Source organism: Ascaphus truei, chromosome 19 (assembly GCF_040206685.1).
Source record: "Ascaphus truei isolate aAscTru1 chromosome 19, aAscTru1.hap1, whole genome shotgun sequence".
NCBI classification, from domain to species: domain Eukaryota; kingdom Metazoa; phylum Chordata; class Amphibia; order Anura; family Ascaphidae; genus Ascaphus; species Ascaphus truei.
Window position 1 is genome coordinate 26,801,278 of NC_134501.1, and position 26,864 is coordinate 26,828,141.

The 26,864-nt window shown below is 47.6% G+C and overlaps 2 protein-coding genes across 2 annotated transcripts in view; both read left to right on the forward strand.

Annotated features, from left to right (window-relative positions):
- Positions 1-25,023, forward strand: part of LOC142470091 (chymotrypsinogen A-like) — a 66,163-nt gene extending 41,140 nt beyond the window's left edge. Inside the window, exon 8 of the transcript XR_012789162.1 lies at positions 25,011-25,023. The gene's annotated coding sequence lies outside the window, so the exon portion shown is untranslated. The remainder of the gene's footprint in view (positions 1-25,010) is intronic.
- On the forward strand, positions 1,262-25,004 carry LOC142470092 (chymotrypsinogen A-like). Its single transcript, XM_075577028.1, has 7 exons — positions 1,262-1,334; positions 5,615-5,721; positions 6,490-6,569; positions 11,042-11,120; positions 21,355-21,535; positions 22,923-23,056; positions 24,077-25,004. The coding sequence occupies exons 1-7, from the start codon at positions 1,283-1,285 to the stop codon at positions 24,236-24,238; spliced, it is 795 nt and encodes a 264-aa protein (XP_075433143.1). The 5' UTR covers positions 1,262-1,282; the 3' UTR covers positions 24,239-25,004.
- Positions 25,024-26,864: the final 1,841 nt, after the last annotated feature.

Sequence of the window (26,864 nt, forward strand, 5' to 3'; positions counted from 1 at the left end):
TTATTGTACCCGCACAGCAACTGGATGTCTCTGGAACGCTGGATCCACGATGTAATAGAATTAAAAATACATTGCAGACTCAGGAACATAAACTGTACAGAGCCTCTAGTGGTCTAATACATATCACTAATCTAGGGGTGCGCAAAATTCCCACCCCCTGCGCACCCTGCCTGCTCTCCTCCCCTGCTCGCGCCTCCACCCTGCTTGGCTCCGGCGTCAAATGACGCAGTGGGGTCATGTGACATCACGTTGCCATGGCAACACCAAGTTACCATGATGACGTGTCGCCGAAGACACCACCAAGCCGTCTGAATCAAGGTAGACGTTGCAGAGGCCTCGCTCTGTCCCGCAGCATTTCATTTAAAGGCCTCGGGGGAGAGCGCGGGACCACGGTAACCACCGCGCCCCCACTTTGCGCACCCATGCACTAACCCACAAGGCGTATAACAGAGATTGTCCAATGCAGTATAAGGAGAGGCTCGGCGATAAATGGCCAGAGTAGATTTGCAGCTTTGTAGAACTTTATTTCTGAACTTCAAGCACAGAGATTCAAACGGGAGGTAAACAGCGACATCTCTGCAAATCACTGGCAAAGGTTACATGGTATGCAATATACACTGTATACAGACTGACCACTCTATACAGATTAACCTCTCCTCTTAATAACTAACAAGACTAAACGTGTCTTTCTGGTACTTTCCATTCTATGCTTTCTTTTATCAAGGCTTTGATGTGTTAATTTATGTTTTATTGCATCTTTCCTTTGTATTGGTCAACCAAGGCTTTCATGTGTTAATCTGTGTTCTTGGCACCCACCCGGAATGTCATCCCATTGTTTTAACATTATCAGTCAGGCGGGGTCATTACAATTAGATGTAGTTGCAGCGTTTGTCAGATTTGGTGTCATAAGTGAGTTAAAATGCACATACAGTATATATATATATGTACATATCCATATATATACCACAACCTAATACATATTACATTGCATGCTGAATCAATGCACTCCTATCCACACACCCACTCCATAATTTACCATTTAGGGGTGTGGATATCCCCTTTGTCGCTGTTATCTTTCCATGTAGGGTTTCAGACAAGACAATGGTGCAGCTTTTATGAGCTCTCTCAATGTTATTGGGGAAAAACCTTTTGGGAAAATGAGGTATGTGCCTCACTCATAGGGGCTCTAAATATAGAGCTGAGCACTGATTGGTCACCAGAAAGTATAAGAAGCCTCCCAGCGTCCCCTGGTTTAAGTGAGACACAGAGGTGAGGAAGGAACATGACTCTCTTTTGGCTCCTGACTTGCGTTGCCATCACTAGGGCTGCCTATGGTAAGTGCAAAGAAACCATTAGCATTTCATAAGTTTATTCTAGGTGTGTTGATACGTCCTATGGCACCGGGTTTTTTTGTGTTAGCCGTAAGCCCTACATTTAAATATCCACTACACAAGCCCCCCCCCCCCACACCCGAGGCCCCCCTGAAAAAATTAGAGGAGTAATGCTATAGGGTCCCTACTTCAGAATGGGACCCCAGCAGTGTTAATCTTCTGACTGAAACTTGTCTCCCTCCCTTTGTGTCTCCGTGTCTCCCTCCCTCCGTGTCTCCGTGTCTCCCTCCCTCCGTGTCTCCGTGTCTCCTTGTCTCCATGTCTCCCTCCCTTTGTGTCTCCGTGTCTCCCTCCCTCCGTGTCTCCGTCCCTTTGTGTCTCCCTCCCTTTGTGTCTCCGTGTCTCCCTCCCTCCGTGTCTCCGTGTCTCCCTCCCTTTGTGTCTCCGTGTCTCCCTCCCTCCGTGTCTCCCTCCCTTTGTGTCTCCGTGTCTCCCTCCCTCCCTGTCTCCATGTCTCCATGTCTCCCTCCCTCCATGTCTCCGTGTCTCCCTCCCTGTCTCTGTGTCTCCCTCCCTCCGTGTCTCCCTCTGTGTCTCCCTCCCTCCGTGTCTCCCTCTGTGTCTCACCAGCAGTCTCTTCAGCTCCATTCAGTCAGCCTAGATGATGCAGTAGATGCACAAATATGTATATGTCAGAATATGTGTCAGAATATGTATGTCAGGATATGTATGTCAGAAGATGGATATGTCAGGATATGGATATGTTAGGATATGGATATGTCAGAAGATGGATATGTCAGGATATGGATATGTCAGGATATGGATATGTCAGGATATGGATATGTCAGAAGATGGATATGTCAGAAGATGGATATGTCAGGATATGGATGTCAGGGTATGGATATGTTAGGATATGGATATGTCAGAAGATGGATATGTCAGGATATGGATATGTCAGAAGATGGATATGTCAGGATATGGATGTCAGGGTATGGATATGTTAGGATATGGATATGTCAGAAGATGGATATGTCAGGATATGGATATGTCAGGATATGGATGTCAGGGTATGGATATGTTGGGATATGGATATGTCAGGATATGGATGTCAGGGTATGGATATGTTGGGATATGGATATGTCAGAAGATGGATATGTCAGGATATGGATATGTCAGGATATGGATATGTCAGAAGATGGATATGTCAGGATATGGATATGTCAGAAGATGGATATGTCAGAAGATGGATATGTCAGAAGATGGATATGTCAGAAGATGGATATGTCAGAAGATGGGGATGTCAGGGTATGGATATGTTAGGATATGGATATGTCAGAAGATGGATATGTCAGAAGATGGATATGTCAGGATATGGATGTCAGGGTATGGATATGTTAGGATATGGATATGTCAGAAGATGGATATGTCAGAAGATGGATATGTCAGGATATGGATGTCAGGGTATGGATATGCCCATATTTGGGTATCCACGACATCATCCAGGCTGACTGAACGGAGCCACAGAGACTAATGCTTCTGCTGGGGACACGGAGAGAGGCGCGGAGGGAGGGAGACAGAGGGAGAGACATGGAGCAAGAGAGACACGGAGGGAGACAAAGAGCGAGGGAGACAGAGTAAGGCCCCGTTCACACTGCGCACTTCTAGACATGCGCGCGCGTTTGTCACCGACCCCTGGCGGCCAATGGTAGTGTTCACTCTTGAAACTACCATTGGCTGCAAAGCACGGCGTCCGCGCTGCTGCAGTCGCAGGAGTCTTTTGAAGGTGTGATTCCCGGCTGCAGCAGCGCGACGTCAGTTTCAGCAGCCAATCAGTGCATTGATGTGTTGATAACGTCTAATGCAGCGATGCGCCACCTTTATTTATTTTTAGCCTCAACCCCTTAATTTAAATTTTCACTACGTAACTTCCCCCCTCCCCCCGCACGGCCCCCGAAAATATTAGAGAATTAACTCAGCGAGTGTCCCTTCTTCGGAATGGGAACCCGCAGCGTTAATCGTCTGACTGAAACTTGTCTCCCTCCGTGTCTCTCTCCCTCCGTGTCTCTGTGTCTCTCTCCCTCCGTGTCTCTCTCCCTCCGTTTCTCTGTGTCTCCCTCCCTCCGTCTCTCCTTCCGTGTCTCTCTCCCTCCGTGTCTCTCTCCCTCCGTGTCTCTCTCCCTCCGTGTCTCTCTCCATCCGTGTCTCTGTGTCTCTCTCCCTCCGTGTCTCTCTCCCTCCGTGTCTCCCTCCCTCCGTCTCTCCTTCCGTGTCTCTCTCCCTCCGTGTCTCTCTCCCTCCGTGTCTCCTTCCATGTGTCTCTCCCTCCATGTCTCCCTGTCTCTCTCCCTCCGTGTCTCTGTGTCTCTCTCCCTGCGTGTCTCTCTCCCTCCGTGTCTCTGTGTCTCTCTCCCTCCGTCTCTCCTTCCGTGTCTCTCTCCCTCCGTGTCTCTCTCCCTCCGTCTCTCCTTCCATGTCTCCCTCCCTCCGTGTCTCCCTGTCTCTTTCCCTCCGTGTCTCCCTTCGTGTCTCCGTGTCTCTCTCCCTCAGTGTCTCTGTGTCTCTCTCCCTCCGTGTCTCCCTTCGTGTCTCCGTGTCTCTCTCCCTCAGTGTCTCTCTCCCTCTGTGTCTCTGTGTCTCTTTCCCTCCGTGTCTCTTTCCCTCCGTGTCTCTCTCCCTCCATGTCTCTCTCCCTCCGTGTCTCTCTCCCGCCGTGTCTCCCTCCATGTCTCTCTCCCTCCGTGTCTCTCTCCCTCCGTGTCTCCCTCCCTCCGTCTCTCCTTCCGTGTCTCTCTCCCTCCGTGTCTCTCTCCCTCCGTCTCTCCTTCCATGTCTCTCTCCCTCCGTGTCTCCCTGTCTCTCTCTCTCCGTGTCTCTCTCCCTCAGTGTCTCTGTGTCTCTCTCCCTCAGTGTCTCTGTGTCTCTCTCCCTCCGTGTCTCTGTGTCTCTTTCCCTCTGTGTCTCTCTCCCTCCATGTCTCTCTCCCTCCATGTCTCTCTCCCTCCGTGTCTCCCTTCGTGTCTCCGTGTCTCTCTCCCTCCGTGTCTCTGTGTCTCTCTCCCTCCGTGTCTCTGTGTCTCTTTCCCTCCGTGTCTCTCTCCCTCCGTGTCTCTCTCCCTCCATGTCTCTCTCCCTCCGTGTCTCTCTCCCGCCGTGTCTCTCTCCCTCCATGTCTCTCTCCCTCCGTGTCTCTCTCCCTCCGTGTCTCTCTCCCTCCATGTCTCTCTCCCTCCGTGTCTCTCTCCCTCCGTGTCTCTCTCCCTCCGTGTCTCTCTCCCTCCGTGTCTCTCTCCCTCCGTGTCTCTCTCCCTCCGTGTCTCTCTCCCTCCGTGTCTCTCTCCCGCCGTGTCTCTCTCCCGCCGTGTCTCTCTCCCTCCGTGTCTCTCTCCCTCCGTGTCTCTCTCCCTCCGTGTCTCTCTCCCTCCGTGTCTCTCTCCCTCCGTGTCTCTCTCCCTCCGTGTCTCTCTCCCTCCGTGTCTCTCTCCCTCCGTGTCTCTCTCCCTCCGTGTCTCTCTCCCTCCGTGTCTCTCTCCCTCCGTGTCTCTCTCCCTCCGTGTCTCTCTCCCTCCATGTCTCTCTCCCTCCATGTCTCTCTCCCTCCATGTCTCTCTCCCACCGTGTCTCCTCAGCAGTCTCTCTGGCTCCAGTCAGCCTGGGGATGTGTAGATGCCCAAATATGGATAGGTCAGATATGCCCATATTTGGGCATCTGCGACATTTTCCAGGCTGTCTGGAGCCAGAGAGACCGCAGGGGAGACACGGAGGGAGAGAGACACGGAGGGAGGGAGGGAGACACGGAGGGAGGAAGACACGGGAAAGGGAGAAACGGAGGGAGGGAGACACAGGAAAGGGAGAAATGGAGGGAGAGACATTGCTGCTGTAGTGCAAGTTAGTTTCTGTAATTTCAATAATAAGATTAACACTCCGGGGGTTCTTTGGTGACAGAAATTTGCCCACAGCCCCAATGCGGTCACGCACCCCTGGGCCACAGGACTGGTATTATAGTTGCTCATATATACAATTCTAACGTACAATACAGAGCTTTCCATTCTTCACACATTTCTCCTTCCCGTGTACAACATATTCACATTTCTCCTGTATCCAAAGAACCAGCAGAACTTGGACCCATAACACCCGTTTGCAGTGGGGGAGACTTATCTAAATACTGGGTGCCGCGCATCAAGGTGTCCGGGTGCTGCATAAAAACAACATCACACAAAAGAAAATGCATCTGAGAAGGCGACGATATATTTTGCAATAATGCGATTTGTTTTCTCCTTTCTCAGGCTGCGGTGTCCCAGCCATTACACCGGTTATTTCTGGGTACGCCCCCAGGATTGTGAATGGTCAGAACGCCGTGTCAGGGTCGTGGCCGTGGCAGGTGTCCCTACAGGTAGGAACCCTATATATTCTTCTAAACGTGGCATGTAACACCCACGGAACCGATACACTAGATACCTTTTAAGGACGGGCGAGACATCGTTTTACAAGGGAAAGGTATACAGGGATATGCCAAATATTATTATTATTTATAGTGACATGGTACAATGTGGGAACAGCAGTTATATAAGCAGAGCAAAAACAAATAGGGAGTGTGGGGGCATAAGAAGAATATTGATCCTGGGAGATATCTGATTGCCAATACTGGAGTCAGGAAGGAATCCCGTCCTCATGGGACATAGGGCCATATTTACTAAGCAGCGCTACTATACAAGATGCCTCCCAGCACTGCGTAGTTAATGTCCATTCAAATGATTGGGCTGTGATCTGACACGGAAGGTGTTGATGGAGTAACAATGCATAGTAAATATAGCGCAGACAGTAAGTGGGGTTTGTGTTCGTTCCTCTGGATCAATATATTATATGCTACTTACTAAAAATAGATTATTTCAGTGGGGTCAAAAATAAGCAGAACAAAATCGTTCTATTCCAGTCGTCAACGGTCCCCAGCAGGTTGTTTTTCAGGATATCCCTGCTTCAGCACAGGTGGTGCAGTTGTTGACTGAAGCACTGATTCAGCCACTTTTGCTGAAGCAGGGATATCCTTAACACCTGACCTGTTGGTGGCCCTTGAGGACTGGAGTGGCCCACCCCTGCAATAGGGTGAGAATGCAGGTAAGAAATACACCAGCTTCCATTCATATTGATGTTTGATTAACAGGACCACACTGGATTCCATTTCTGTGGTGGATCTCTCATCAACACTAACTGGATCATCACTGCCGCTCACTGCCCTGTCCTGTGAGTATCTCAAACCTGCCTGGGGATGTGTGAGATTAGAACTTTACGTGTCAAGGAAATTGGGGGAGTGAAATTGCCCCGAACAACTGTATTTTCATCTTCTTATATCTGGGTGTTTTGCACTCGCCTCCTTGGGATTTGGGGAGTCCCTCGAAGGATTTACATGCCACACATATTATAATCAGCTATTCAATTCTGCAACAAAGTGCATCATTTTTCGGTCTCTCTTTTGCTGCTGTAAATCCCTTTGCCAAGAAATCTTGCTCTTCCTGGATAACCTTTTATTAATATGGTAAACAATATTCGTGGGCGTATTAATGTCATAGGAAAACATTTAGAACATACTGTAACTTTTAATAATAATATTGTTCAATATACAAACATATAGATATATTAACTAAATTAAAAAAACATGGAAGAGGATCTTATGTGATTATAGGAGCCAGGGATAGGAAATCTCTCAGCATATTGGGTAACCGATGGATAGATATGTTTCCTTAGATTGTATTTAATAGTGTATTTTTGCCCAATAAATATCAGAGTCCATACATATATATATATACAGTATATACAGGATCCGGTAACTATCTAAAATGCTATAACAAAGTTACATCATTGATGTGGGAAGCTTTAATGATGGAGAATCATCAAACGTGTAATAGAGTGGTGTGCTATTATAGGTAATTCAAGATACCTGCAGGCAATCTAGGGCAGTAACTGTGGCACAGAAGATGTTTATTAGATATTTTTGTAACCTGATTCCCAATATAAGGAAACACGAGTCCTTTGCTAGCACACAGTTTGAAATCCCACATAGCATCTTTTGGCCCTAGTAATTTGGTCTAAGGGTGTAATAAATTAACCCCTGTGCTCCTAAATGACTGGCATGCTGGATGAACACATACATGTTAGAGGGTAGTTATTTATTTATTTATAAAATATTTTACCAGGAAGTAATACAGTGAGCGTTACCTCTCGTTTTCAAGAGGGCACAGAGTTAAGACAAATAATACATGGTTACAAATACAGTTACATAAATGAGCAGGTTATACATTATATACAAGACATTGCATGCACAGTAAAAGATTATATTATGGGTTTATGAAACAGTTACAGACCAGATTAAAATGTGTGACAGCCTTAGATTTGAAAGAACTTAAACTGGTGGTGGATGTGAGAGTCTCTGGTAGGTTGTTCCAGTTTTGGGGTGCACGGTAAGAGAAGGAGGAACGTCCGGATACTTTGTTGAGCCTTCGGACCATGAACAGTCTTTTGGAGTCTGAACTCAGGTGATACGTGCTGCATGTGGTAGGGGTGAGGAGCTTGTTCAGGTAGCTGGGTATCTTGCCCATAAAGAATTTGAAGGCAAGACAGGAAAGGTGAACTTTGCGCCTAGACTCGAGTGATGACCAATCTAGTTCTTTGAGCATTTCGCAGTGATGTGTGTTATAGTTGCATTGGAGAACAAAACGACAAATTGAATTGTAGAGGGTGTCAAGTTTGCTAAGGTGGGTTTGTGGTGCCGAACCATATACTATGTCTCCATAGTCAATAATTGGCATTAGCATCTGCTGTGCGATACGCTTTCTGACCAGGAGACTTAGGGAGGATTTGTTCCTGTAAATTACCCCTAGTTTGGCATAGGTCTTGGTTGTCAGGGTATCAATGTGCATCCCGAATGTTAAGTGGGAGTCAAACCATAAGCCCAGGTATTTAAAACTAGTGACAGGGGTTAGGGTGGTGTTAGCGTTGGTTCTAATCTGGAGCTCAGTCGATGGAAGCTTTAAAAATTTAGTCTTGGTCCCAAATACCATTGTTACAGTCTTGTCAGTGTTTAAAAACAGTTTGTTTTGGGAAATCCAGTTTTCGAGTCTGAAAAAGTCAGACTGAAGTATGTGTTGAAGGTCAAAGAGGCTATGGCTGTGTGCATATAGGATTGTGTCATCTGTATGCATGTGTATTGAGGCTTCCTTACAAGCTGTGGGAAGATCATTGATGAACACTGAGAAGAGTAGGGGCCCCAGAACAGAGCCTTGCGGGACACAACAGGTGATATCCAGGGGGTTGGAGTTAGAGCCTGAGATGGACACATGTTGGGATCTACCTGATAGGTAGGACTGAAACCAGTTTAAAGCATGCTTCCCTATTCCAGAGCTCTGGAGTTTGTTAAGCAAGATAACATGATCAACTGTATCAAAAGCCTTTGCAAAATCTAGGAATACTGCACCAGTGAGTTGACCCCGTTCCATTCCACACTGGATTTCATTGCAAACTTTTAGCAGGGTAGTTACGGTAGAGTGTTTGGGGCGAAAGCTAGATTGGAATTGGCTAGGGAAATTTGTCTTGTTATAGTAATCGCTTAATTGGGAGTGGACACATTTTTCCATGACTTTGGATAGGATTGGGAGAAGGGAGATTGGCCTATAGTTTGAAACAGTGTTTTTGTCCCCACTTTTGAAGATTGGGACAACTCTGGCTGCTTTCCAGGTCTTAAGGATATGGCCTGCAGACAGGATAGAGTTGACTATGGAAGCAATTGATTTGGCAATTCCTGGGGCACCAAGTCTTAGGAACCTAGATTGTAGTAAGTCAGGTCCACATTGGCTGCTTAGTTTTAATTTGAGGAGCGCTTGTGTAATCTCCTCTTCGGATACTGGGCCAAATTGAAAGTTGTGGGCAGTGTTGGGAGGGGGTGGGGCTATGTGGGTTCCCCCAGGATGAGATTCAGGTTTGTGGTTTGGGTTGCGTTTCGCTAATAAGTTAGTAGCACACCCTAAAAAGTAATCATTGAATGCATTTGCGATGTCAGTGGGGTTTGTCAGAGTAATATCCCCCTTAGTGATATTACTTGGTTGTTGATGGTTAGGAGGCTGGAATATATTGTTGATAACCTTCCAGAAGTTAGCTGGGTTTGATGTATTCTGGTGGAGATTGTCAGAGTAATATTGTGCTTTTGCATGCCTTGTTTGCCTTGTGCACATGTTCCGCAGGCATCTGTAGTGATTGAGATCCTTGGTAGTGCCAGTTACTTTGTAGCTTTTCCACAGATCATCACTTAACTGGTAGAGTGCTATAAGGTCAGGTGTAACCCATGGAAGGTGAGCACACTGTACCCTTATTCTGCGTAGTGGAGCATGGGTATCACAGAGTTTTAAGAACTCGGATTGGAAATAGTCGAGCGCAGAATCAGGGTCGGGAATTAAATCGATTCTGTGCCATGGGCAGTTGGTAAGGTCATCCAGAAACTGTTGTGGGTTAAAGTTTCTAAATGTTCTAGTGAGAAGAACTTTAGGGCTTGAATGGGGCGGTTTAATTTTCCTTACACAGTACACTATTGCATGGTCACTGAAAATATCAGGAAGGATGCCAGAGGATTGGATTCTGCTGGGATTTGAGGAGAGAATCCAGTCTAGCAAGGAATGGTTGTGCGATTTCAGGTTTGTCCGTGTGGGTTGGGAAATGAGTTGCGATAGGTTAAGCGATTTTAATTTATGTGTGGATTTTGTGGTTTTTAGGGTCAAGCCAATTGAAGTTGAAATCCCCAAGAACTAGCAGCTTACTCTTCTCATTCAGAGAGGAAATGGAGCCAAGAAACTGGGTGATATCAGTTAGGGATTGTAGAGGGGCTCTAGGGGGCGGTAGATGCCAGTAAGCAATATGGGCTTAGAAAAGGGGAGGCAATTTCTGCCAACTAGGATTTCAAAAGAGGGTGGGCTTGGGGGGCAATTTAACAGTGTAAATTGTAGGGCGTCTGCAATATAAAATATCACCCCTCCTCCTCTCTTTGACCTATCTCTCCTAGAAATTGAGTATCCCTGAATGGCAATATGTGCATCAGGAGTTTTAGGGGTTAGCCATGTTTCTGTAAGAACGAAGGCTTTTGGTTTATGCATAAGGCACCATGTTAGTTCATCCAGTTTGCGCAGCAGACTACGGATATTTATATGGGTGACAGATAGCCCTTTTTCCAATTTGAAGAGGGTATTCTCAGGGGTATGGGACAGAATTGTAATGGGAGGGCATGGGTTACGTTCAATATCACCTGCTAAAGAGAGTAATAGTATGAGTAGAAACTTGAGTAGTTGTTTGCAAGTTGTTACTTTATGATGTTTGCCATTTGAGTGAGCAGTGGTTGGTGTGCTGGTTTTCAGGGTTCTCCACCAACATTCAGTAGATTGTGCAAGGCTTTTGAGTAATCCGGGGTGTATGGTGATGTTGGGCGTGGGCCAGGAGGGGGAGTTTGTAGTGGATAGAGAGAATAACATTTCAATGAGGCCACGAGAATGAACAAAGTGTGTGCTCCTTTATGAGCACGTGTCTCTTCCTATGTTATTTGGAGGAGGGTGTGATACTCAAGGTTTGAAAATAGAAAAACCTATTGATACTCCTGTGCCACTAATACTCTCTAATACCCTCATGCTGTGACCTCTGGTATTAACGATGGAATTTCCACGTCTTTCTCTCTTGCACAGAACTTCCCATGTTGCTGTTTTGGGTATGTACGATCGGGCTTCCACATCTGAAGCCAGGCAGGTCAAAGGCATCTCCAAGGTAAGGTACTGACAGATGAAGATTGTATGGAAGGCAAACAGGGGGGCGGGGGTTTCTCTAATACTTTTGATCCCTTTGCTGCCAGGGGCTGGGGTGGGGGGTGGGGGGAGGTCAAGTTTGCTGCTTTGTTCTCTGCATTCCTGAAGTGTCTATTGTTATCGTTTCTTTGTAAAGCGCCAACATATTCCGTAGCGCGGTACAATGCGGGTGCAGAGAGATGTAAATTCCATAAACTGAATGACATACAGGTAAGGATAGACGTGCACTAACAGATACAGAAGGTAATGAGGGCCCTCGTCCTGAGAGCTTACACTCTAGAGCAGGGGTGGCCAACTCCAGTCCTCAACAGGTCAGGTTTTAAGGATATCGCAGCATCGGCACAGGTGGCTCAATCAGTGGCTCAGTCACAGACTGAGCCACCTGTGCCAAAGCAGGGATATACTTTAAACCTGACCTGTTGGTGGCTCTTGAGAACTGGAGTTGGCCTCCCATTCTCTAGAAGGAATATGGGGCAACATGGAAGCAAAAGGTAAAATGGCTGCTCGTTGAGGGACGGAGTATAAATCAGGATGGAGTATGGTCTGCTGCACACCTAGATCTATTAGGGGAGGAGGGAGGATATTAGGGGTTTGCCAGATAGGCTTCCTTAAAACAGTGAGTTTTCAGAGAGTTTTTGAATGTCTGAAAGCTGGGGAGAGAGTGTGATGTGGCAGGTAATCACGTGACAGGTTCACCAAGACGTGAAACAGACGTGCAGGGTGCTCCAATGTCTTCTCGATTGTGCTCACCGTGAACGTGATCTCCCCTTAGAAGACGATCATTTATTTCCCTGTACATAACGGGTCCCCTAGAGAAACATGTTTATTACGTGCAGGGTACATCTTGGGACACTCTACCAATCCCTCCTAGGACCAAAGTGACCTAATGGTAGTGCAGGGTTCATTAGGTTAAATGTAGCTAATTGACATCACTTTTAAACAAACCAGACAGATACAGTATTTTTTAAGACCGGCACTTTCACTCGTCTCTGGGTTTCGGTTCTTAAACCAGTTTTTGGTTTTGTAGAAAAATGATGGGGGGGGGGGGGGGGTTAAAAAAAACTCAACATTTCCAAAAATAAAGGGGTTTTATTATATTTGGGATAATAAGACGGTTTGTAATCGGACGTATATCGAGTCAGATAGTTCATCCATTGTCTTTCCCATTTGATTGAGTTTGACTAATGATGGCAGAATAATTAATTTAAAGAGATAATGAGGAACCAGGTAATCAGATAAAGCAGACCTGAACACAATATAAACTGACTCATGTTTACACAAGAGACCAGTAAGTAACATTGTTCATTAAGAGTGACCTGAATCTTTCCAAGGGAGCTGATTACATTGATTTGTGGTACTGCCCGTGTAAAAGGTCAGCCCCTTCCAGGACAGCAGTGAAATAAGGACGGGGGTGTGTTTAATAGGATAAATGCAACGGATTCAAACATTATTAAAAACATTATACCAGGTCTGTTTTCTTAAGGTGTCAAACTTTGAAAATGTCCATGGTTACAAAATACAGCTCAACCCCGTTATAGCGCGATCCGTTACAACGCGAATCCGTTTATAACGCGTTGCAAGCGTGGCTCCCGATTTTTATATTTGTGAATACTTTACAACACGATTATTGGTATCTTAAATACTTTATTGTACAATGCATACAATTGTACATTATTTCTAATGTGATCCGCTTATAGCGCGATGCGATTCTTTGGACCCCAAGTATAGCGTTATAAGGGTGTTGAGCTGTACTTTGTAGGGTTTCTTACACTCTTTGGGGTCCTCGGAGCTCCATTAAATCCGAGCTACTAATGTGAATTTAACCTATATAGGTAACGTCCGTTAGCTTCCCGGAGTTTTATGGGAATCCACAGAGCTAAATATCTGCAAAACCAATGGCTGTTAGTGATCTCATTCGCACGGGGGTAACGCTATGTGAGGTTAGCACGGCCTTGTGTTATAAACCTGTCCTACTCACCCAAAGGCGACGTTACTCCCATGGAGACCCTGAATACTCTAGGGGGTCTATTCCATTCGCTTCGATGAGTTTGCTGCTTTCTCGCAAGGTTTGGCATGTTCCCGCTGAACTGTTTGTCATTTGAGTTATCTCGGTAATCAGAAAGAATCTGAAACCCTCTCAACCTGTGAGGCAGGAAAATGCCAAAACCGCTCAGCGTAGCAGCAAAGTCATCTCTGAATTCTCTCCCTATCGCATTCTGAGCTGCACAGGGAGAGCCGCCTCTCCCTGCACAGCTCTCACAGGCAATCTCCCTGTACAGAGAGCAGCCTCTCCCTGTACAGCTCTCACAGGCAATCTCCCTGCACAGAGAGCAGCCTCTCCCTGCACAGCTCTCACAGGCAATCTCCCTGCACAGAGAGCAGCCTCTCCCTGCACAGCTCTCACAGGCAATCTCCCTGCACAGAGAGAGCCGCCTCTCCCTGCACAGCTCTCACAGGCAATCTCCCTGCACAGAGAGCCGCCTCTCCCTGCACAACTCTCACAGGCAATCTCCCTGCACAGAGAGCAGCCTCTCCCTGCACAGCTCTCACAGGCAATCTCCCTGCACAGAGAGCAGCCTCTCCCTGCACAGCTCTCACAGGCAATCTCCCTGCACAGAGAGCAGCCTCTCCCTGCACAGCTCTCACAGGCAATCTCCCTGCACAGAGAGCCGCCTCTCCCTGCACAGCTCTCACAGGCAATCTCCCTGCACAGAGAGCCGCCTCTCCCTGCACAACTCTCACAGGCAATCTCCCTGCACAGAGAGCAGCCTCTCCCTGCACAGCTCTCACAGGCAATCTCCCTGCACAGAGAGCAGCCTCTCCCTGCACAGCTCTCACAGGCAATCTCCCTGCACAGAGAGCAGCCTCTCCCTGCACAGCTCTCAGAGGCAATCTCCCTGCACAGAGAGCCGCCTCTCCCTGCACAGCTCTCACAGGCAATCTCCCTGCACAGAGAGCAGCCTCTCCCTGCACAGCTCTCACAGGCAAACTCCCTGCACAGAGAGCAGCCTCTCCCTGCACAGCTCTCACATGCAATCTCCCTGCACAGAGAGCAGCCTCTCCCTGCACAGCTCTCACAGGCAATCTCCCTGCACAGAGAGCAGCCTCTCCCTGTACAGCTCTCACAGGCAATCTCCCTGCACAGAGAGCAGCCTCTCCCTGCACAGCTCTCACAGGCAATCTCCCTGCACAGAGAGCAGCCTCTCCCTGCACAGCTCTCACAGGCAAACACCCTGCACAGAGAGCAGCCTCTCCCTGCACAGCACTCACAGGCAATCTCCCTGTACAGAGAGCCGCCTCTCCCTGCACAGAGAGCAGCCTCTCCCTGCACAGAGAGCCGCCTCTCCCTGCACAGCTCTCACAGGCAATCTCCCTGCACAGAGAGCAGCCTCTCCCTGCACAGCTCTCACAGGCAATCTCCCTGCAAAGAGAGCCGCCTCTCCCTGCACAGCTCTCACAGGCAATCTCCCTGCACAGAGAGCAGCCTCTCCCTGCACAGCTCTCACAGGCAATCTCCCTGCACAGAGAGCAACCTCTCCCTGCACAGCTCTCACAGGCAAACTCCCTGCACAGAGAGCAGCCTCTCCCTGCACAGCTCTCGCCGGCAAACTCCCTGCACAGAGAGCAGCCTCTCCCTGCACAGCTCTCGCCGGCAAACTCCCTGCACAGAGAGCAGCCTCTCCCTGCACAGCTCTCACAGGCAATCTCCCTGCACAGAGAGCAGCCTCTCCCTGCACAGCTCTCACAGGCAAACTCCCTGCACAGAGAGCAGCCTCTCCCTGCACAGCTCTCACAGGCAAACTCCCTGCACAGAGAGCAACCTCTCCCTGCACAGCTCTCACAGGCAAACTCCCTGCACAGAGAGCAGCCTCTCCCTGCACAGCTCTCACAGGCAAACTCCCTGCACAGAGAGCAGCCTCTCCCTGCACAGCTCTCGCCGGCAAACTCCCTGCACAGAGAGCAGCCTCTCCCTGCACAGCTCTCACAGGCAATCTCCCTGCACAGAGAGCAGCCTCTCCCTGCACAGCTCTCACAGGCAATCTCCCTGCACAGAGAGCCGCCTCTCCCTGCACAGAGAGCCGCCTCTCCCTGCACAGCTCTTGCAGGCGATCTCCCTGCACAGAGAGAGCCGCCTCTTCCTGCATAGCTCTCACAGGCGATCGCAGTGTTTTCATAAACATTTTAATACTAGTGTGCGTTAGCAGGGGGTCTCCGGAGCAGAACTGCGTTGATTTCAGGTCAGGGGACCCCCTGCTTCCTGAGATAAAGGCCCAGATATGGGTGCCGGTATCGCCTATGCGTTTATACGTCCCGGTCACATGACGCGGGACATTTAAGCATTGCATGGGGATACGGGCACCCCATAACAGGGCCTGTATCTCGGGAAGCAGAGGTACCCGGACCTAAAATCAACGCGGTTCTGCTCCGGAGACCCCTGCTCACGCACACTAGTATTAAAATTAAAATAAAAACAGCTTAATTACCTTAGCGGCTAGCCACTAAGGCAATGGAGGGGTTAAACCTGAATAGCCTGCTTATTGTGGGCAGAGGGGGTGGATGAAGGGGGTAGTGGCCACAGGGTGGGTGGTTAGGCCTGCCGGGATGATTGCGGGAGTGGTTAACTCCTTCACTACCATAGCGGTGGGAACCGCTATTGTAATGAAGGGGTTAACCACTCCCGCTACCCACCCGGTAGGCCTAACCACCCAGCATTGGGGAAACTACCCCCTTCACCCAATCCCTGTAACCCCAATAAACATTAAAAAAAACACAACAACCCTAATACCCACCTCCTCCACCACCAACAACCCCCCTAACACACACAGTACAGTAATGGCCAAAATTACTATTATCCAGATCTGGATAATAGCTTATTTGCCCATTCCAAATAAAACATTATCCAGCCAGCATAAAGTAAATAAAACTTGCCCTTACCCTGCCAGGATGAAGGTCGTCCTCGCCACCATCCTCCGCGTCCATGTCCTTCGTTGGCAGGAACACAACAATAAAAAATACAATTTAATGGCCCCTAACCCCTTAATCACCTTAATGGTTAGTAACTGCTAAAGTAATTAATGGGTTAATCCCCCCCCCCACTACCCACCCGGGCAGCATAACCACCCCGGGGCAACTATCCCCCCTCTTCCCATTGATTAGCACAGTGGTACACATGGGCATGATAAGCCACTATAGCAGTCAATGGGCAACCTAAAAAAAAACAACTGCACAAAAAAGACACAACAATAATAGAAATACCCAAGCACCTAAACACCAGAAGAATAAATAAATCAAAAGCCTAAACACCAGAAGAATAAAAAAAATAAAAAGGCTAAACAGATCAATAAAATAAATCAAACGCCTAAACAATCAAAACATTTAGTAAAAACAAGCCCAACAAATACATAAGAATTAACTCAAAACAAACAACAGAAATACAAAGCATAACAACTAAAAACAACCATTTGCCAAAAAATGCATTGCCTGTATTTATCTATACCCTAAAGGGGTGTAGCAGGGTTCCCCCTGGGCCCCCTTACCTCCGCTTAGCAGTGGGGATCCCCGTGGCATGTCAGGGCGCTGTGGGGGCGAGAGCGTCTCCGTGGGCTCCCGGCGGGATCTGTGACAGGGTGGCGCCATGTTTAACGGAGACTCGCGCATGCGCAGAACAGCCGCGGCGGCCATGTTGTGGTTGTCGCGAGGTTCGCGAATGCTCAGATGCTGTGATTCACCATGCAGGGCCTTCCCGAGCTCACGCATGCGCAGGAGAGTTAGCGACGGCCATTACAGGATTGCGCACGCACAGATAGAGCTAGCAGTGGCCATTACAACTTCGCGCATGCGCAGGAGAGAGCGCACGTGGCGGCAGTGAGAGGAGGCTCCGCAAGGGACTACAATACCCAGCAGTCAATTGGGGCTGCTAACCATGTGATGCCACAGCAGCCAATAGGGCTTACAGGTGGGGGAGTCAGTGAGAAAGGTTTAAGGTGGGAGAGGGCTTTAGATACAAAGGGGGTAGAGAGAAGACATCCTTGAGAAGAACGCAAGAGTCGGGATGGTGCATAGCGAGAAATTAGGGCTGAGATGTAAGGAGGGGCAGAAGAGTGTAAAGCTTTAAAAGTGAGGAGGAGAATTGAGTGTTTGATGCGGGATTTAATCGGAAGCCAGGAGAGCGATTTCAGCAGGAGAGATGCTGAGACAGATTTAGGAAAGAGTAGAGTGATTCTGGCAGAAGCGTTTAGGATAGATTGTAGGGGAGACAGGTGAGCGGTAAGAAGGCCGGACAGCAGGAGGTTACAGTATGTATGTATATATGTCTTTATTTATATAGCGCCATTAGTGTACATGGCGTTTCACATTAGTAATACACGTGACAATCATATAAGTGACAAATAATACAAATAACAGATCATGGGAATAAGGGCTTCAGTCATAAAAGTAACATTTCGGAAGAGGAGTCCCTGCTCCGAGGAGCTTACAATCTAATTGGTGAGGAGAACATACAGAGACAGTAGGAGGGTATTCAGGTAAGTGCGTCTGCAGGCAGCCAAGCTTTATGTATCGTGTATAGTATTAGCCACGGTGCTACTCATATGCTTCTTTAAGCAAGTGTGTCTTAAGGTGGGTCTTCAAGGTGGATAGAGAGGGTGCTAGTCGGGTATTGAGGGGAAGGGAATTCAAGAGGTGCGGGGCGGTAAGTGAGAAAGGTTTAAGGCGGGAGAGGGCTTTAGATACAAAGGGGGTAGAGAGAAGACATCCTTGAGAAGAACGCAAGGGTCGGGGTGGTGCATAGTGAGAAATTAGGGCTGAGATGTAAGGAGGGGCAGAAGAGTGTAAAGCTTTAAAAGTGAGGAGGAGAATTGAGTGCGAGATGTGGGATTTGATCGGAAGCCAGAAGAGGGAATTCAGCAGGGGAGACGCTGAGACAGATTTAGGAAACAGTAGAGTGATTCTGGCAGCAGCGTTAAGGATAAATTGTAGGGGAGACAGGTGAGAGGCAGGAAGGCCGGACAGCAGAAGGTTACAGTAATCGAGACAGGAGAGAATGAGGGCCCGAGTCAAAGTTTTAGCAGTCGAGTAACAGAGGAAAGGGGGTATCTTTGTTATATTGCGGAGGAAAAAGCGACAGGTTTTGAATATGATGGGCAAATGTGAGAGAGGAGTTGAGTGTGACCCCTAGGCAGCGTGCTTGGGCTACTGGGTGAATGATGGTACTTCCAACACTAACGTGGAAGGAGGTAGTAGGGCCAGATTTGGGAGGAAGTATAAGGAGCTCTGTTTTTGCCATGTTAAGTTTCAGTCGGCGAATGGCCATCCAGGATGATATTCCAGAGAGACATTTAGAAACTTTGGTTTGTACAGCAGGTGTAAGGTCAGGGGTTGAGAGGTAAATTTGTGTGTCGTCAGCATAGAGGTGATATTTAAACCCAAGAGATGTGATTAGGTCACCTAGAGAAAGTATGTACAGAGAAAAGAGAAGAGGTCCCAGGACCGAGCCCTGGGGTACCTCCACAGAGAGATCAATAGAGGAGGTGTTAGCAAAAGAGACACTGGAAGTACGATGGGAGAGGTAAGAGGAGATCCAGGATAGAGCTTTGTTACTAATACCAAGAGTATGCAGAATGTGAAGGAGAAGAGGGTGGTCCACGGTGTCAAATGCTGCAAAGAGGTCGAGTAATATGAGCAGAGTGTAATGACCTCTGTCTTTGGCAGCATGGAGGTCATTAGTTATTTTAGTGAGGGCTGTTTCAGTCGAGTGAGCAGTGCGGAAGCCAGATTGTAGAGGGTCTAGGAGAGAATAGGTGCTGAGAAAATGTAGCAATCGAGAGAATACAAGACGTTCAAGGAGTTTGGAGGCAAAAGGCAGGAGGGAGACAGGTTTATAGTTAGAAGGACAGGTAGGGTCAAGCTTGCTGTTTTTGAGTAATGGTATAACTGTTGCATGCTTGAAGGAGGATGGAAAGGTACCGGAGTAGAGGGAAAAGTTAAAAATGTGTGTGAGCGTAGGGATTATAGAAGGAGCCAGAGGTTTTAGGAGATGGGAGGGAATGGGATCAAGAGGACAGGTGGTAGAGGGAGAAGAGGAGATCAGCAGTGACACCTCCTCCACAGAGACAGCGGAAAAAGAGCCAAGGAATGCAGGAAGAGAGTTAGGAAGCGGTGTGGGATGGGAGGAGGCAACAGAGGGGATGTTCTGACGTATGGATTCTCCCAGACGGGAGAGAATGAGGGCCTGAGTCAGAATTTTAGCAGTCGAGCAACAGAGGAAAGGGCGTATCTTTGTAATATTGCGGAGGAAAAAGTCACAGGTTTTAGAGACGTTTTGAATGTGAGAGGAGAATGTGAGAGAGGAGTCGAGTGTGATCCCTAGGCAGCGTGCTTGGGCTACTGGGTGAATGATGGTACTTCCAACAGTAATGTGGAAGGAGGTAGTAAGGCCAGGTTTGGGAGGAAGTAATGAGGAGCTCTGTTTTTGCCATGTAAAGTTTAAGTCAACGGAGGGCCATCCAGGATGATATCGCAGAGAGACATTCCGAAACTTTGGTCTTTACAGCAGGCGTAAGGTATGGGGTTGAAAAGTAAATTTGTGTGTCGTCAGCATAGAGGTGATATTTAAACTCAAGGGAGGTGGTTAGGTCACCTAGAGAAAGTGTGTACAGAGAAAAGAGAAGAGGTCCCAGGACAGAACCCTGCGGCACCCCCACAGAGAGATCTATGGAGGAGGTGTTAGCAGAAGAGACACTGAAAGTACGATGGGAGAGGTAAGAAGAGATCCAGGATAGAGCTCTGTTACAAATACCAAGAGTATGGAGAATGTGGAGGAGAAGAGGGTGGTCCACGGTGTCAAATGCTGCAGAGAGGTCGAGCAATATGAGTAGAGTGTAATGACCTCTGTCTTTGGCACCATGGAGGTCATTAGTTATTTTAGTGAAGGCTGTTTCAGTCGAGTGAGCAGTGCGGAAGCCAGATTGTAGAGGGTCTAGGAGAAAATAGGTGTGGAGCAAGCGAGAGAATACAAGACGTTCAAGGAGTTTAGAGGCAAAAGGCAGGAGGGAGACAGGTCGATAGTTAGAAGGACAGGTAGGGTCAAGCTTGCTGTTTTTGAGTAATGGTATAACGGTTGCATGCTTGAAGGAAGAGGGAAAGGTACCAGAGTAGAGGGATGTGTTAAATATGTGTGGGAGCGAAGAAGTTATAGTAGGAACAAGATGTTTTAGGAGATGGGAGGGAATGTGGTCAAGAGGGCAAGTGGTAGAGGGAGAAGAGGAGATCAGCAGCGACACATCCTCCTCCTTATCCTGACCCTATAACAGACCTGTATCAGGGTGTGGATGTGAGTAATGACACCTTTAGCTCTGACCTAACTCAGGGTTCTGAATTCCAGACCTCAAGCCCCCCCAACAGGTTAGGTTTAAGGATATCACAGCTTCAGCACAGGTGGTTGAATCAGTGGCTCAGTCTTCAATTGAGCCACCTGAACTGAAGCTGAAAGCCACTGATTGAGGCACCTGTGCTGAAGCAGGGATATCCTGAAAACCTGACCTGTTGGGGAGCACTTGAGGACTGGAGTTGAGAACCCCTGCTCTAACGTAGCGCTAAACCCCTGCGGTAACTATAACATCGCTCTGCGGATCTGCGCTGTTACAGGGAACGCCTCTTCTGCATCACATTATCACTAACGTCCGTTATAGTGACGGAGGGCTCGTTACGGCTGAAAGCAGCGCTTAGCACATCGTAACTGAGCTTCAAAGATCCCCGTTAGCACTGAACTGAAGTTAACATCTCATGAAGTCACTAACGGAGCTCTGTGGCTCTACCCCTAAATGTTATGTCTTTTGGTGGTGGGACTGACCCTTTAACGCAGGAGTAGTCAACTCTAGCCCTCAAGGCCCTCCCAACAGGTCAGGTTTTCAGGATTTTCCTGCTTTAGCACAGGTGGCTCAATCAGTGGCTCAGTCAAAGACTGAGCGTCTGATTCGGCCACCTGTGCTATAGTAGAGACTGGTTGAGTCACCTGTACTAAATATGGGATATCCTGAAAACATGACTTCTTGGGGAGGGGGGGGGAGGGGCTTAAGGACTGGAGTTGAGCCCCCTGCTTTAATGGACCGACATTGATGGATTGCAGTTTTAGAATCCCAGTGATCTCTTCTTCAGAAGATCTCTGCACCAGTAACATAATCTTACATTTACTCCAGGTTATCAAACATCCTCTATACAACAGAGAAACCAATTTGAACGATGTCCTCCTGGTGAAGCTCTCCAGCCCTGCTGTATATACAGCCCGTGTGTCCCCTGTGTGCCTCGCAGCTTCAAGGGATGGTTTCTCAGTTGGCTTCAAATGTGTCACCACTGGATGGGGCTACACCAACGCAACCAGTAAGACAGACCGTAATATGGAGCATTCAGTTGGATATCTTTCCATATTCTCCTCTACACTCTGATTCAATGTCCCAAGCTGGAGAAGAGTTTAATGTAACAACATCTTTTCCAGCACCTGGAAATGACTTCACAGCACTGTACTGATATGTCATGGGCACTGAAACCCTCGAGACCGTTATAATGTTCTAGGTAGGTCATGGGTACTTGCTTGTTTTGTAGCGGGTGATCGGTTTGACCGCTTTAACCGTTTGAGTGCCGAATATCCAGCGAGCACCAGAGTGCAACTGGAGCTCTGGCAGTTCCAGGTCATGTGATCGCATTGGGAGGAAAATCACATGACACGATCCAGCCCGGATTGCCGGAAATGGAAGTGGACACGGCGCCAGTCTGTCCGATCACCTCCTAGAAAGTGACCAAATGCCTAGTACAAGAGAAAGGCCTCTAGCGTGGCAGGACCCACGGCATGTGTGCCTCTGGCAGGTTGGGTACATTATTAGGACACTGAGTGCTTCCTTGGTGTGTGATATACTAAAATGTCCTGGTTACAAAACTGGGGCAAAAACAGCACCAGATTTACCAAGGAAAACGAATTCAATTGGAAACAATTCAAGTTTTTCCTTTGATAAATCGGGTACAATTCTTTGCCCCAGTTTTGCCGCTGAGACACTTTAGTAAATAACTCGACTGGAGTCTATTTAAGGAAGAATCAATATTCCGGGCTGCGTTTACTAAGCAGCGCTACCCCATAAGACTCCTTCCCGCACGGCTTAGTAAATTGGGCCCTTTATAAATCATACAAATGAATATCCTGCGCCTGTAAGGCGTCTTCTGGAGATACGCCACGTGGTTAATTGTGGCCTCTTGTGGTCCATTAATTTAAATGGGGCTGGAAGTTGCCTTTTAGCATTAAAGGCATCTTACTGTATGAAGCAAGCTTAGTAAATATGGCCCTAAATGGTGTCAGATTAATGGCCATTAATGATTAATGGAGCCAATGCTGGAACTTGTGTGATACCCAGTATCTGGACTCGATTAATGGGCCCCAATGTTGGCTATGACACTTTATTCATTCAGTAAAGATTAATGAAATGCAGATTATACCGATTATTCTGTCTTCTATGTGTTAGTTCACGAGGGAGGTGATAGCTATTTTATCCTTTTCATGTTGCCCTAATATTTGTACTGCCCCACCTGTAACCCTCTGTAATAACCCCCACTGGAGATTGAGGGCATTAGATATCATTACAAGTGGGCAACTGTAGTCAGTAATTGTAATTACTATTAGAAGCCAATAAGTTCCTGTGTTCTCAAAACTAAAGATAACTGGAAATAGGTAATGATGCTTAGTATTGCTTTTTGTTGCAACATGTTGATTTCCCCCCAGCTAAAGCACTCCCAAGCAAACTGCAGCAGGTTTCCCTCCCATTGATTTCCAACCGTGAATGTCAGAAGATCTGGGGTAAAGATATCTTAAGTACCATGATCTGTGCTGGAGCGGCGGGAGCTTCCTCTTGCATGGTACGATGTTTCTTCCATTGGACCATATTACAGTGTGCATTAGGCTAATACTGAGTGTACGTATACCAGACCCCACAGACAGGTAATTACTGAGTGTACGTAGACCAGACCCCACAGACAGGTAATTACTGAGTGTACGTAGACCAGACCCCACAGACAGGTAATTACTGAGTGTACGTAGACCAGACCCCACAGACAGGTAATTACTGAGTGTAAATAGACCAGACCCCACAGACAGGTAATTACTGAGTGTACGTAGACCAGACCCCACAGAGCAGTAATTACTGAGTGTTCGTAGACCAGACCCCACAGACAGGTAATTACTGAGTGTACGTAGACCAGACCCCACAGAGCAGTAATTACTGAGTGTACGTAGACCAGACCCCACAGACAGGTAATTACTGAGTGTACGTAGACCAGACCCCACAGACAGGTAATTACTGAGTGTACGTAGACCAGAGCCCACAGACAGGTAATTACTGAGTGTACGTAGACCAGACCCCACAGACAGGTAATTACTGAGTGTACGTAGACCAAACCCCACAGACCGATAATTACTGAGTGTACGTAGACCAGACCCCACAGACAGGTAATTACTGAGTGTACGTAGACCAGACCCCACAGACAGGTAATTACTGAGTGTATGTAGACCAAACCCCACAGACAGGTTATTACTGAGAGTATGTAGAACAGACCCCACAGACAGGTAATTACTGAGTGTAAATAGACCAGACCCCACAGACAGGTAATTACTGAGTGTAAGTAGACCAGACCCCACAGACAGGTAATTACTGAGTGTACGTAGACCAGACCCCACAGACAGGTAATTACTGAGTGTACATAGACCAGACCCACAGACAGGTAATTACTGAGTGTACGTAGACCAGACCCCACAGACAGGTAATTACTGAGTGTAAGTAGACCAGACCCCACAGACAGGTAATTACTGAGTGTAAATAGACCAGACCCCACAGACAGGTAAAGGGCAATCGTTACTAAGTTTCTCGTTTCCACTTTCAGTACGACTCTGGAGGACCCCTTGTTTGCCGGAATAATGGAATCTGGACCCTGCTTGGCATTGTGTCTGCGGGAAGTTCCCCCTGTTCCACCTCATCTCCAACATTGTACACATCTGTCCCCAAGTTCCAAACTTGGGTTAACCGTATGATTGCCTCAAATTAGTTTCCATCTCCCCGGAAAGAGGAGTTCCTCTCTTTTTTTACTCCTGTATCAGTCTGATATCTGTTTCCATTTGTTACGAGTGAAAGGGCCTTATTCTATCCAACCCGAAGCGCACTGGGACATTTGGTTGCAGCCGTTTTGCCGTGACTTAGTCACCACCGGCGATTATCCGCCACGCACCTCACCTCCGGGACATCTCTCCGCTGGCTGCTTGGCCGCCAAAGTAAACCCCAAACCTTACCCTAAAAATCTCTAATCTTAATGCTACTCCCTACCCTAAAAACCTTAACCCCTTATCCTAAAACCCCTAATCTTAACCCCTAATACTAATGCTACCACCTACCCTAAAAACTATAACCCCTTGCCTCTTATCCTAATCCCTTACCCTAATACCCTTAACCCCTATCGTTAACCCCCTACCCTAACCGCTAAAACCCCTTAAATGAACTGACCTTATAGGCGAGATAGCCGCAACCAAATGTCCAATTGCAGTCAGAAGTGGCCATTGGGGCCGGCTTCAGACAAAAATCACATTGCTGTCAATGAGGATATTCGGCTGACAATGCTTGAAACAGCCGCGTGTGGTACCCCCGTCTGCCCCCAGAGGGGGCTGTGTAACAAAGCAATGTTTTACATTTATATCTGCAACGTGTGACATAGCGCAGGAGGATACAACCACCAAATCAGCCTCATTTTTACAATATTTGATACAAACGCGCGCGTTTTTATTATGCGCCGGGACACACGATACCCAGGTTTGTTTGTACACCAGGGGAAAGTTGGAGTATAAAATTGATGCATCTATGTATCAGGAACAAAATCAGATCAGCTGTTATTCCGCCTGTTAGCGCTGACAAGATGTGTGTATTACACGCGCCTTCATAGTATCCAATGTAACGTCTGCGATCTTTAACGCGTTATTTCTTGATTTCCAACGTACTAACACAGGTAATAACGGCTGCCAAGTCTGCTATATTTAATCACGTGCCACGTGCGCAGAAATGTTACAGGTTCCACGTGGCGCTTCACGCGCACGGTAACAATCTGAGTTGCTACATAGAAGGAATTCCAGATTTAAAATGTCTGCCTAAAATCTGGGCCAAATATTTGTTACCCGTGATACATAGATCCCAAGGAGAGTCCGTACTGATTGTATTTGTAAAATGGAAATAAAAGACTTAAACTACAAAATGTTACACGTCTTTCTCTACTTATTTCTTAGTCTCTTTTTTAAGCTATTATGTCATAGTTATTAACATTGCATCATACAATAGAACCACACATACACTGTGCACATGCTCTTTTAGACCTTTATTCTGTTGTATATTCGGATTAATTACATATATATTTCCCAGAATCCCTTGCTGCAGTGGAAGCACTGCATGCTAGGAGATAATGGGGAAGGGCAGGGTTGCAGGCCTGTCTCAGACATGTGAATGTGTTCACACGTGATATTTTCATTTGCTGTATGCTACAGTATACGTGGAGGGTTTCTGTCACTTTTATACCCACCATAACTTATTTAAGGTGTGGTTGATTACATATATTAAAACATTAATGAGAATGGTTGATCTTTAATATACTTACAGTACAGATGTATCAAATCTCCGGCACCGTGACCAGATGCATGAATAAACCACAAATAATTCTGCCGGATCACCGTGGCCGGTAAGTAGCCGACCGGCAGACGAGCTGCGGTGAACCAGCAGGATTATTTGTGGGGTTTATTTATGTAACTGCATTTCAGTGTGTGTCCGCCAGATGGCGCCCTGAATATCTCTGCGCTGTCCAGAACGACACGTGTTTCTATACACTATACTGTACAATGTAACAATGTCTCTAGAAATGCCTAGAATCCCGTTATAATTATTAAGATGTCTGGCTAGAAACACATCAATGTGATCTACAGTTATAATTACTTTTAAAAAGAATTTCAATATATAGCAATACCCTTAGGCCTGGGACATAGTAGGGTGAGCCTTGCTGAGCCGCGCTGAGCAGAAGCACTAACCCCCTGCATCTGTCATCAGCGCGGCTTTAGCAGCCGCTTCCGCACGCTTCATCGGCGGGAATAGCCTGAAGAGTCTCATTGGCTGCGCCGGACAATAACGGGGTTAAACGCAAAACCCAGTCCCGTTCTGGCACCGGGTACCTGTGACATTGGGTTTCAAAGATTTTTAAAAACCCGTCAATCTTGCCCGAGCCATCAACGAATTTGCCAAAGCTGTGGTGGACCACTCGGGGGACAGACTGCTCCCCGTTATCAAGGTGGGAGCACGGGGCTGAGGTCCCTTGTGCCACCGCCAGCAGACGGACCCTTTCATCCAGGGTAGCCCCCTTTCCCCATGAGGCAAGAAGTGCGGCAAGTCCTGGTGTAAAGAGACTGTTAGCCACTGGGGCTATCACGGCTGCACTCCCTACAACTGGCCCCCAACAAGATCCAGGCTGGTGCCCACTCCCTCCCCATGTCCTTGCATCTCCACCAGGGCTAGAATAACCTCCTGTGCCCCCTGGTTGACTTGTTACCACTGCAACCGCAGCTGATGGTGTACCCCCCTCCGGTGAAGCAATGCTTGCTGCATGAGTTTCTAAGTCAAGCTGTGTCTTTGACCGACCGTCTGTCGGT

What these genes read in the sequence shown, in the direction of transcription:
- LOC142470092 (XM_075577028.1), top strand. Translation starts at nt 1,283, where the DNA reads ATGACTCTCTTTTGGCTCCTGACTTGCGTTGCCATCACTAGGGCTGCC. An exon ending in GCCGCTCACTGCCCTGTCCT is followed by an intron (nt 6,570 to 11,041) that starts GTGAGTATCTCA and finishes TCTCTTGCACAG; the next exon opens with AACTTCCCATGTTGCTGTTT. An exon ending in CGGGAGCTTCCTCTTGCATG is followed by an intron (nt 23,057 to 24,076) that starts GTACGATGTTTC and finishes TTCCACTTTCAG; the next exon opens with TACGACTCTGGAGGACCCCT.